Source organism: Hylobates moloch, unplaced genomic scaffold (assembly GCF_009828535.3).
Source record: "Hylobates moloch isolate HMO894 unplaced genomic scaffold, HMol_V3 SCAFFOLD_2, whole genome shotgun sequence".
Taxonomy (NCBI): Eukaryota; Metazoa; Chordata; class Mammalia; order Primates; family Hylobatidae; genus Hylobates; species Hylobates moloch.
Window position 1 is genome coordinate 127,446,108 of NW_026652277.1, and position 13,458 is coordinate 127,459,565.

The window sequence follows — 13,458 nt, forward strand, 5'->3', positions numbered from 1 at the left end:
GCGTGCCTTCTATGCATCAGGCACTGTTCTAAGAATTTGGGATAGAACAGTGAACAAAACCAACTAACACCCTGGGCTCATAGCACTCACGCACATTGCAGTTGAGGAAGGCAGCATAAACAAGTACACAAATAAATATATAACATATTAGGTGGTGGTAAGTACTAGGAAGAAAAATAAAGCAGGGTAGCATGGATGAAGAGTGGTGGGAGAAGATGCTGTTTACATCAAGTGGTCATGAAAGGGTTATCTAAAGAAATGGAATTTGAGTTGAAATCTGAAGGAAATAAGGGAGAGAGAACTGCCACACAAGTTTCTTTTTTTTTTTTATTATACTTTAAGTTCTAGGGTACAAGTACACAACGTGCAGGTTTGTTACATATGTATACATGTGCCATGTTGGTGTGCTGCACCCATTAACTCGTCATTTACGTTAGGTATATCTCCTAATGCTATCCCTCCCCACTCCCCCCACCCCATGACAGGCCCCAGTGTGTGATGTTCCCCACCCTGTGTCCAAGTGTTCTCATTGTTCAACTCCCACCTGTGAGTGAGAACATGTGCCACACAAGTTTCTAGAGAAAGAACATTTTAAGGTAGAGGGAACAGTGTGTGAAAGTTCTCATCTCAGGGCCTGGCACAGTATAAGTGTTCCATATCATATTTATGATGTTAATTATTCATTCTTTCCCATTTTTATCAATGTATGCACATACATATTTTACTTGAGCCATATTCTCTATATAAGCCATTGTATAACCTGTTTTAAGTATTATTTTAATGGTCAAATAATATATTAATTTCCTTGAATACAATTATTTAATTACTCTATAGTTGGACAACAATGTTTCAGGCTTTTCACAATTACAAATAATGTTGCAATAAGTAGCTTCATAGATAAATCTTTATATGGCTAATATTTTCCCTTGAATAGTTCCTACAAGTAGAATTACTGGACCAAAGGTTATACATTTCAAAGTGGCTCAATACATGTCTTTTCCAAAAGAAGCTACTATTCTTCTCTCTCTAGTAGAGGGCTTTGCTAGCACTCTGGCATTCATTCATTCAGCCATTACACATCTTCGTATTAAGTACCCACTATCAGGCACTGGAGACAGTCCCTGCTGCATAGAGTTTTCATTCAGTGGGGCAGACAGATAATAAGCAAGTAAAAAAAGTAACGTAATTTCAGAAAGTGATAAGTGCTATGAGGAAAATAAAACAGAGCAAGGGGTTAGACTTATGCTATCCAGCATGGAAGTTATTAGCCACAACTCCCCACTGCACACTTGAAATGTGGCAAGTGTGATTGGAATGTGCTGTAAATGTAAAATATATACCAGATTTCAAAAACTTAGATGAAAATAGAATATGTCATTCTCAGAATGTTTATGTTGATTATAAGCTGAAATAAAATTTGTTGATATATTTAATTAAATAAAATATATTATTCAAATGACTTTCACTTGTTTATGTGGACTAAGTTGAAATAAAATTTTTGGATATATTCAATTAAATAAAATACACTATTCAAATGACTTTCACTTGTTTCTTTTTGCTTTTAAAAAGCACAAAGCTGGTATGCGAGGTGGAGCCAAGATGGTCGAATAGGAACAGCTCCGGTCTCCAGCTCCCAGCCTGAGCGACACAGAAGACGGGTGATTTCTGCATTTCTGCTTGAGGTACCGGTTTCATCTCACTAGGGAGTGCCAAACAGTGGGTGCAGGACAGTCCGTGAAGCCCCCTGTGCGCGAGCCGAAGCAGGGCAAGGCATTGCCTCACTCGGGAAGCGCAAGGGGTCAGGGAGTTCCCTTTCCTAGTCAAAGAAAGGGGTAACAGACGGCACCTGGAATATCGGGTCAGTCCCACCCAATACTGCGCTTTTCCAACGGGCCTGGAAAACGGCACACTAGGAGATTGTGTCCCGCACCTGGCTCAGAGGGTCCTATGCCCACGGAGTCTCGCTGATTGCTAGCACAGCAGTCTGAGATCAAGCTGCAAGGCGGCAGTGAGGCTGGGGGAGGGGCGCCCGCCATTGCCCAGGCTTGCTTAGGTAAACAAAGCACCCAGGAAGCTCGAACTGGGTGGAGCCCACCACAGCTCAAGGAGGCCTGCCTGCCTCTGTAGGCTCCACCTCTGGGGGCAGGGCACAGACAAACAATAAGTCAGCAGGAACCTCCTCAGAATTAAATGTCCCTGTCTGACTGACAGCTTTGAAGAGAGTAGTGGTTCTCCCAGCACACAGCTGGAGATCTGAGAACGGACAGACTGCCTCCTAAAGTGGGTCCCTCACCCCTGAGCAGCCTAACTGGGAGGCACCCCCCCAGTAGGGAAACACTGACACCTCACTTGGGCAGGTACTCCTCTGAGACAAAACTTCCAGAGGAACTATCAGACAGCTGAATTTGTGGTCTCACGAAAATCCACTGTTCTGCAGCCACCGCTGCTGACACTCAGCCAAACAGGGTCTGGAGTGGACCTCTAGTAAACTCCAACAGACCTGCAGCTGTGGGTCCTGTCTGGTAGAAGGAAAACTAACAAACAGAAAGGACATCCACACCAAAAACCCATCTGTACGTCACCATCATCAAAGACCAAAAGTAGATAAAACCACAAAGATGGGGAAAAAACAGAGCAGAAAAGCTGGAAACTCTAAAAAGCAGAGCACCTCTCCTCCTCCAAAGGAACACAGTTCCTCACCAGCAACGGAACAAAGCTGGATGGAGGATGACTTTGATGAGTTGAGAGAAGAAGGCTTCAGACGATCAAACTACTCTGAGCTACGGGAGGAAATTCAAAACAATAGCAAAGAAGTTAAAAACTTTGAAAAAAAATTAGAAGAATGGATATCTAGAATAACCAATGGAGAGAAGGGCTTAAAGGAGCTGATGGAGCTGAAAGCCAAGTTTCGAGAACTACGTGAAGATTGCAGAAGCCTCAGTAGCAGATGCGATCAACTGGAAGAAAGGGTATCGCTGATGGAAGATGAAATGAATGAAATGAAGCGAGAAGGGAAGTTTAGAGAAAAAAGAATAAAAAGAAATGAACAAAGCCTCCAAGAAATTTGGGACTATGTGAAAAGACCAAACCTACGTCTGATTGGTGTACCTGAAAATGACGGGGAGAATGGAACCAAGTTGGAAAATACTCTGCAAGATATCATCCAGGAGAATTTCCCCAATCTAGCAAGGCAGGCCAACATTCAGATTCAGGAAATACAGAGAACACCGCAAAGAGACTCCTCGAGAAGAGCAACTCCTAGACACATAATTGTCAGATTCACCAAAGTTGAAATGAAGGAAAAAATGTTAAGGGCAGCCAGACAGAAAGGTCGGGTAACCCACAAAGGGAAGCCCATCAGACTAACAGCTGATCTCTTGGCAGAAACTCTACAAGCCAGAAGAGAGTGGGGGCCGATATTCAACATTCTTAAAGAAAAGAATTTTCAACCCAGAATTTCATATCCAGCCAAACTAAGCTTCATAAGTGAAGGAGAAATAAAATATTTTACAGACAAGCAAACGCTGAGTGATTTTGTCACCACCAGGCCTGCCCTAAAAGAGCTCCTGAAGGAAGCACTAAACATGGAAAGGAACAACCAGTACCAGCCACTGCAAAAACATGCCAAATTGTAAAGACCATCGAGGCTAGGAAGAAACTGCAGCAACTAACGAGCAAAATAACCAACTAACATCATAATGACAGGATCAGATTCACACATAACAATATTAACGTTAAATGTAAATGGGCTAAATGCTCCAATTAAAAGACACAGACTGGCAAACTGGATAAGGAGTCAGGACCCATCAGTGTGCTGTATTCAGGAAACCCATCTCATGTGCAGAGACATACATAGACTCAAAATAAAGGGATGGAGGAAGATCTATCAAGCAAATGGAAAACAAAAAAAGGCAGGGGTTGCAATCCTAGTCTCTGATAAAATAGACTTTAAACCAACAAAGATCAAAAGAGACAAAGAAGGCCATTACATAATGGTAAAGGGATCAATTCAACAAGAAGAGCTAATTATCCTAAATATATATGCACCCAACACAGGAGCACCCAGATTCATAAAGCAAGTCCTGAGTGACCTACAAAGGGACTTAAACTCCCACACAATAATAATGGGAGATTTTAACACCCCACTGTCAACACTAGACAGATCAACGAGACAGAAAGTTAACAAGGATATCCAGGAATTGAACTCAGCTCTAAACAAAGTGGACCTAATAGACATCTACAGAACTCTCCACCCCAAATCAACAGAATATACATTTTTTTCAGCACCACACCACACCTATTCCAAAATTGACCACATAGTTGGAAGTAAAGCTCTCCTCATCAAATGTAAAAGAACAGAAATTATAACAAACTATCTCTCAGACCACAGTGCAATCAAACTAGAACTCAGGATTAAGAAACTCACTCAAAACCGCTCAACTACATGGAAACTGAACAACCTGCTCCTGAATGACTATTGGGTACATAATGAAATGAAGGCAGAAATAAAGATGTTCTTCGAAACCAACGAGAACAAAGACACAACATACCAGAATCTCTGGGACACGTTCAAAGCAGTGTGTAGAGGGAAATTTATAGCACTAAATGCCCATAAGAGAAAGCAGGAAAGATCCAAAATTGACACCCTAACATCACAATTAAAAGAACTAGAAAAGCAAGAGCAAACACATTCAAAAGCTAGCAGAAGGCTAGAAATAACTAAAATCAGAGCAGAACTGAAGGAAATAGAGACATAAAAAACCCTTCAAAAAATTAATGAATCCAGGAGCTGGTTTTTTGAAAAGATCAACAAAATTGATAGACCACTAGCAAGACTAATAAAGAAGAAAAGAGAGAAGAATCAAATAGATGCAATAAAAAATGAAAAGGGGGATATCACCACCGATCCCACAGAAATACAATCTACCATCAGAGAATACTACAAACACCTCTACGCAAATAAACTAGAAAATCTAGAAGAAATGGATAAATTCCTCGACAAATACACCTTCCCAAGACTAAATCAGGAAGAAGTTGAATCTCTGAATAGACCAATAACAGGTTCTGAAATTGTGGCAATAATCAATAGCTTACCAACCAAAAAGAGTCCAGGACCTGATGGATTCACAGCCGAATTCTACCAGAGGTACAAGGAGGAACTGGTACCATTCCTTCTGAAACTATTCCAATCGATAGAAAAAGAGGGAATCCTCCCTAACACATTTTATGAAGCCAGCATCGTCCTGATACCAAAGCCTGGCAGAGACATAACCAAAAAAGAGAATTTCAGACCAATATCCTTGATGAACATTGATGCAAAAATCCTCAATAAAATATTGGCAAACCGAATCCAGCAGCACATCAAAAAGCTTATCCACCATGATCAAGTGGGCTTCATCCCTGGGATGCAAGGCTGGTTCAACATACGCAAATCAATAAATGTAATCCAGCATATAAACAGAACCAAAGACAAAAACCACATGATTATCTCAATAAATGCAGAAAAGGCCTTTGACAAAATTCAACAACCCTTCATGCTAAAAACTCTCAATAAGTTAGGTATTGATGGGACGTATCTCAAAATAATAAGAGCTATCTATGACAAACCCACAGCCAATATCATACTGAATGGGCAAAAACTGGAAGCATTCCCTCTGAAAACTGGCACAAGACAGGGATGCCCTCTCTCACCACTCCTATTCAACATAGTGCTGGAAGTTCTGGCCAGAGCAATCAGGCAGGAGAAGGAAATAAAGGGTATTCAATTAGGAAAAGAGGAAGTCAAATTGTCCCTGTTTGCAGATGACATGATTGTATATCTAGAAAACCCCATTGTCTCAGCCCAAAATCTCCTTAAGCTGATTAGCAACTTCAGCAAAGTCTCAGGATACAAAATCAACGTACAAAAATCACAAGCGTTCTTGTACACCAATAACAGACAAACAGAGAGCCAAATCATGAGTGAACTCTCATTCACAATTGCATCAAAGAGAATAAAATACCTAGGAATCCAACTTACAAGGGATGTAAAGGACCTCTTCAAGAAGAACTACAAACCACTGCTCAATGAAATAAAAGAGGATACAAACAAATGGAAGAACATTCCATGCTCATGGGTAGGAAGAAACAATATCGTGAAAATGGCCATACTGCCCAAGGTAATTTATAGATTCAATGCCATCCCCATCAAGCTACCAATGACTTTCTTCACAGAATTGGAAAAAACTACTTTAAAGTTCATATGGAACCAAAAAAGAGCCCTCATCGCCAAGTCAATCCTAAGCCAAAAGAACAAAGCTGGAGGCATCACCCTACCTGACTTCAAACTATACTACAAGGCTACAGTAACCAAAACAGCATGGTACTGGTACCACAACAGAGACATAGATCAATGGAACAGAACAGAGCCCTCAGAAATGACGCCGCATAGCTACAACTATCTGATCTTTGACAAACCTGACAAAAACAAGAAATGGGGAAAGGATTCCCTATTTAATAAATGGTGCTGGGAAAACTGGCTAGCCATATGTAGAAAGCTGAAACTGGATCCCTTCCTTACACCTTATACAAAAATTAATTCAAGATGGATTAAAGACTTACATGTTAGACCTAAAACCATTAAAATCCTACGAGAAAACCTAGGCAATACCATTCAGGACATAGGCGTGGGCAAGGACTTCATGTCTAAAACACCAAAAGCAATGGCAACAAAAGCCAAAATGGACAAATGGGATCTAATTAAACTAAAGAGCTTCTGCACAGCAAAAGAAACTACCATCAGAGTGAACAGGCAACCTACAGAATGGGAGAAAATTTTTGCAACCTACTCCTCTGACAAAGGGCTAATATCCAGAATCTACAATGAACTGAAACAAATTTACAAGAAAAAAACAAACAACCCCATCAAAAAGTGGGCAAAGGACATGAACAGACACTTCTCAAAAGAAAGACATTTATGCAGCCAAAAAACACATGAAAAAATGCTCATCATCACTGGCCATCACAGAAATGCAAATCAAAACCACAATGAGATACCATGTCACACCAGTTAGAATGGCCATCATTAAAAAGTCAGGAAACAACAGGTGCTGGAGAGGATGTGGAGAAATAGGAACACTTTTACACTGTTGGTGGCACTGTCAACTAGTTCAACCATTGTGGAAGTCAGTGTGGCGATTCCTCAGGGATCTAGAAGTAGAAATACCATTTGACCCAGCCATCCCATTACTGGGTATATACACAAAGGACCAGAAATCATGCTGCTGTAAAGGCACATGCACACGTATGTTTGTTGCAGCACTATTCACAACAGCAAGGACTTGGAACCAACCCAAATGTCCAACAAAGATAGACTGGATTAAGAAAATGTGGCACATATACACCATGGAATACTATGCAGCCATAAAAAATGATGAGTTCATGTCCTTTGTAGGGACATGGATGAAACTGGAAAACATCATTCTCAGTAAACTATCGCAAGGACAAAAAGCAAACACCACATGTTCTCACTCATAGGTGGGAACTGAACAATGAGAACTCATGGACACAGGAAGGGGAACATCACACTCCGGGGACTGTTCTGGGGTGAGGGGAGAGGGGAGGGACAGCATTAGGAGATATACCTAATGCTAAATGACGAGTTAATGGGTGCAGCAAACCAACATGGCACATGGATACATATGTAACAAACCTGCACATTGTGCACATGTACCCTAAAACCTAAAGTATAATAATAAAAATTAAAAAAAAAGAAAATCTCAAAAAAAAAAACGCATGAAGCTTAAAGAAAAAAAAAGTCATTCTTTATAAATTACCCAGTTTCAGGTATTCTGCTGTAGGTAACAGAAAATAGACTAAGAAATGCTCTAACTTCTTATTGTACCTTGCCTAGTGCTTGACACATAGTCGGTGACCAATAACTCCATCGTTATGAAATGAAGCACACTAGCTGTCAGAACATCAGAAATGTAGAGACACGTCTATGCTGACAGGAAGGCTAAACTTGACCTCAAGATTATGATCTCATAATCCTTGAAAACATGAAAGATTTTTGCTTATTTCCTCCAAACTCAATAAAAATGTAAAGAAAATGTATAGCATCTGCTATTTCCTATTACCTATACCATCATTTACCTTAATTATAGCAATTTTTAAAAGTGTAGTGTATGGTAGTTACCTATTAAGATATTACCTCTTCTTCTTCTTGCTCTTCGTCCTCTTCTTCCTCTTCTCCTTTTCCATCCTTTTGGGCTTCTTTCTTCTTTTTCCTATGATTCTCAATGACTTCAGGATCCCACTGGTCTCTACTGTATATGTATCCCGTATTATTGTGCTGTCTTTGCCCAGAAATTCTCTGGCACAAATCATAGTCAGGACACTAAGAAACAACATTATTAAATCACTTAAAACATTTTGAATATGCTTTTAATTCCATGTGTATTTATTGAATATATTGTATAGTACATAAACCAAAAAATTCCTTTAAAACCTGAGCAAATGCAATATTGTGACTGGGATTTTGCATCAGGTTTCATTACATGCCAAGAGAGGCTCAGACACTAATTTTATGCTACATGTTTTTATTTGTCCAAAATTAATATAGGTGAAAAAGTATTATAAGTCTTAAGATGAGAAAAGAGGATTGGAAAAGTAGAAAAAGTAGAGAAATGGAATAGAAAATCAGTTAACTCTGCAAAGGTACACAGAATTCTATGATTAGCTTGAAGAGTTTATGAATGGAGCAAAATGGGGGGAATAGCCACATATTTCCAATAAATATATTGTTTATTTGTAATATTTACTATCACGGCTTTATGGGTGAGGTATTTTATACAATGCCAGTTATAAATGGGACTTGAAAGACCATCTATTCTAGTATAACATTTATATTTTGTAAATGAGAAAACTGAATCCAGGTAGTAAAAAAAGCCAAAACCAAAGTCTATAAGTAAGTTTCTTGTTCCGAAGTGCTTTCACATGTGCGATTTTACTGAATTCTCAACTAACCGTGTAAGATAAGCAATCCAAATTATGATTAAAGCCATCCTTCAGATCACAGAAGCACAGCTATGGCAGACTAAGAGACCAATCTCAGGTTACAATGTCACATGGAGGAACGGCAACTTGGAACCAAGCCTTCCGATTGTAGTCCATGGTCTATGGTGCATTATTAATGATAATGATGGTTTGAGGCTGTAAATTGTGCTCTGAATGTTTTTCAGGATAAAAAAAAATCTGGATGGTTTTCTGAGGCAGTGATTCTGATATATGAGCATGTAACTCTATCTGGGGAGCTTGTTAAATCAATTGCAGCTCCTCTTGTCATTTATTAAGTTTGGAGTGAGGCCTAGATTCTTCAACAAGCATCCTCAGTGATTCTGATGCTGGCAATTCATGTGCCACACATTGAGAAACAAAGGAAGCCAGGAACGTTGGAACCTTCATTGCTCATTTTCTGATTTCTTCATGCCATCTCTAGGTGGAGATGGGATGGGTAATTACTGAGGTAAGACTTTTGTTAGGCTTCCTAATTTTTCACAAAAAGAATTTCAACCTACTCAGGTAATTTTTTAAAACATGTTTTACAACCCAGGATACCCACCTTCTAGGACCTTGACAAGGACTATCTCCTTCAGCTGTCTCCCGTTCTCATTTGCAGGAAGAGACTAATGAAAGTGTGAGTCTGAAGGATATGACTCAGAGCAGAAGTGCTCAGTGTCACCTGGAGGGCTTTGCAACACCAATAGCTGGGCTCCAGCTGACAGATTCTGGTTCTTAGTTGGGGTAGGGCCTGAGAATTTGCATTTCTACCAACTTCTGGGTGCTGTTGGCTCTGGGACCACTCTCTGGTAACTACTGCTCTAGTAGATTGCTAGCCTTTAACCAGGTTTTTGGTAGCACAGAATCCTTTAGACTATGGTGAAAGCCACAGATTTTTGCATGAGAAAAATTCACATATGCATAAAGTTTTACATATAATTTCAAGAGGTTCATGAATGCTTAGGGATTTATGGATCTCGGGCTAAGAGCTTCTGCTCTAGAAATTCCAGGCTTATTCCCCAATAAGGCCAAACTATCCAAAAAGTGTGTGTTGCACTGAATTCTGTCTCACATTAAGCCCTCTGATGATACTCTGGTTACCCTGTAGAAACTGCCATAGGACACTTCATGATCACACTTATAACATGAATGGGGTTAAGGACTTTATTCACTACATTAAGCAGTCTCTTATATTAAGACCCATCTAAGGTATTTCTCTCATTCTCAGTGGCAGTCTTGTTTTGCCTGAGGAATGGCTTGTCTTCTCATGGATAATATGAATTTTATAACTGGTCACATTTACCCTTTTACTTTAGTTCATCAAACCTAGAACCAAATTTATGACCCAAACTCAGTAAGCATTTAGGGTCTTCTGGCCTGTACATCTGTATGCTCTCTCTCAATTAGATCTTAATTTTCTATTGAATCTGTCTTTTCCTCGGCTTAGTTTTTATATGCGGTTTCAGTTGAATGAGATCTCTCTGTTATGTCCACATTCACATGTGTGACATTCTCAAGTTCACTCACAATTGTGATTGACCCCTGGCCATGAGTGGTGGCTGGGGCTGCAGATTACACCACACTCAGCACTGCAAGGCCACCTCTCTCTCACAGCTGACCCTGACACTCTACTGGGTCCCAGCATCTGAGCTGAAAACCATCTAGTTTATTTGAGCTGTCATAAACCCTGGCAGAGTATAGATACAAAAGCTTATCATTCATTTTGACATAAACAAGAATACACCACCTTACTAAATTCTTATCACAACCCCATGAGGCAGCTATTGTCATTTTTGTAGAAAGGAAATCGACTTCTAGATGTGATTTACCAAATTCTAATAATAAAAGAGAGAATTAAGAACAAGAACCAGCCTTAACTTGTAGTTAATGTAGTAGTGTTCTTTAACATTCATACATTCATGTTATGTGTCTATTCTTTCATTTTATTAGTAAACTTACTAGGTGCCACTAGGTACTATATAGTATACTGGTTGATGTTTATATGAGCAAGACGTGGTTCCTACCTTCAAGTAAGACAGAGTCTAGGAGGAAAATGGATAATTATAATACAGTAAGGTGAGTAACATGATAGGGAGCGGAGAGCACCATGAATGGTCATCAGAGAAGGATTTAACTCTCTTATGATAAGTAAGGTGTGGAAGGGAGAGAGAGAAAGACAGGTGGTGGAATGGGGTAGTTGTCAGGGAAAGTTCTAAAGAGATGATGTCTTAACTGACTTTCAAAGGATGACTATGATGAAGGCTGGTGATGAGGCAAGAAGGTATCTCATGTGGATGGAGCTGTAGGAGCAACAGCACAGAACTATGAGAAAGTATGACTCAGTTCCTGTGATTGATGCATAAGTTACTATCTCCATAACTACCTAAAAATGTTTAAAGCATTCCTTGAATGTAACTACTATCAAAAAGAATGGTTTACTCTACTAGCAAAACAATTAATATCCTTACCTTTATATTGATTATAACATCAGGTTTCAAATTTAAGTTTTTAATTAATTCTATTTGCTGTAAGGTAGTCATGGCATCCTGTGAAAGTGATGGTATTTCAGTGATAATATAACCTGTAAAGTAAAATATAATTTTAAAACTTTTATAAAATTATCAACATATGAGGGCATGGATTTATTATATTATATATATTTACTATATTATATATATTTACTATATTATATTACTTTATCCTCATCTACCATAAAGTCATCTGTCAAAAATTTTAAATTAACACTTAAGGTTATTGCCACATGAAGTATAACTATGAATAATGTTTTTCTGAAGATAAAGAAATCACTGGGCTAGAAGAAGACATTTTTGAAAACTCCAAGTCAATTTATTTTAGACAGATGAGGTGCCTAAGGAAGGAAATTTCATGCTAGCAATTATTTTAACTCATGTTAGTAAAGTTTACTCATATGAATGGTAAAGGTATATTATAGGGGTTGCATGCCATATTTATTTTCTTTCTCATATTAATATTTCATAATATAGTAGAACACATGTATATAATGTTTTTATAAGTTATGAGAGTAATAAAACACCCATGGACACACTATAATTTTCTGTTTTTTAAACAGCCAATATGATTTTGGTTTAGCGCAGTTATTGGCTTGCATCCCCACCCAGAAATCTCAATCTTCTCACTGAAATTCACCCTGTTTACCATCATCATATTAATTTCCTTAATATATTTGTTTAATTATATTACTGTCTTGCTCAAGAAACTTTTCTCTTATTAATAAAGTCTCAATTCCTTCAGAGGGAATTAAAAGCTTTCAGCTTGTTTTTCTACATCTTTTCTTGGAAGAACAACAGACAAACTATGTTTATTCAGCCCTCGGTATTTGGCAGAAAGCTTATGAAAAGTGAATGGAATGACCCTGTCACTGCAAGGACAAAAACTGATAGTATTTGTTGCCAGTTATAATAGTCAAGTGAAAATCTGAATTTTGAAAAACTTACATCCAACACCACAAGCTTAATAATGGGCTTTTCTTGATGAGATTGGTGGTGACATTAACAAATGTGATTTTTTGATACTGTATAGTAAAATGTGTCAACATTTGGAAGATCTGTATAACTCAGTGAACCAACATTTTCCAAATGACCAATGCATGGTGCCACAAAAATTAGGCATGGGTTATAGGCTCATTCCAAGTGCAAGATAGACCAATGGATTTTAATGTAAACAAGTTTTGAAAAGTTCACTGATACAGTTTCAGATTCCACAATGCAACCAACCTTCAGGAAACTTCCATCTGTTGGATTTTGATGTAGAATCAAGAATATCCACAATTATTCCAAAGGCTATTAAAATACTCCTCCCTTTCCAAGAATGTATCTGTGTGAAACTACATTTTCTTCATGTACTTCAGCGAAAGCAATATATTGCAACAGATTGAGCAGAAGCAGGTGTGAGAATCCAGCTTTCTCTTAAGTTGGACATTGAAGAGATTGTGAAAATGTAAAGCAATGCCACTCTTCTAATTTTTTGTTTTGAAAAATTATCTTTCATAAAATATGCAATTTATGTTAACAAGTCATGGTTTTGTGATTTCTAAACAGATATTTCTTAAAGTCTCTGTTTTAATTTCTAATATGGTAAATATAAATACATATAGCCCGTGTAAGCACAACCTCTTATGGAGCCTCAACAATTCTTATGAGTGTACGGGAGTCTTGTGCCCCAAAAGTTTGAGAACCACTATCTTAATGCAATGCCTAGAATAGCAAATAAAAAAAGTTACCAAGCACCTGTTGATAGATGAGTTACCAAGCACGTGTTGATAGATGAGTGAATGAATGTGTGTACATGCTCATCACAATCTTTTATTTTTATTTATTTATTTATTTATTTTGAGACAGAATCTTGTTCTGTCGCCCAGGCTGGAGGGCAGTGGTACAG

General features: G+C 38.5%; 1 protein-coding gene across 2 annotated transcripts in view; it reads right to left on the reverse strand.

The window, feature by feature from the left end:
- The window catches only part of AK9 (adenylate kinase 9), a 225,980-nt gene that overhangs the window by 185,830 nt on the left and 26,692 nt on the right, over positions 1-13,458 (reverse strand). For both annotated transcript variants that reach the window (XM_032156454.2, XM_058435472.1), the window contains exons 6-7: positions 11,508-11,620; positions 8,192-8,377 (exon numbers count right to left, since the gene is read on the reverse strand). In XM_032156454.2, coding sequence (XP_032012345.1) covers positions 8,192-8,377; positions 11,508-11,620 — 299 coding nt within the window. The remainder of the gene's footprint in view (positions 1-8,191; positions 8,378-11,507; positions 11,621-13,458) is intronic.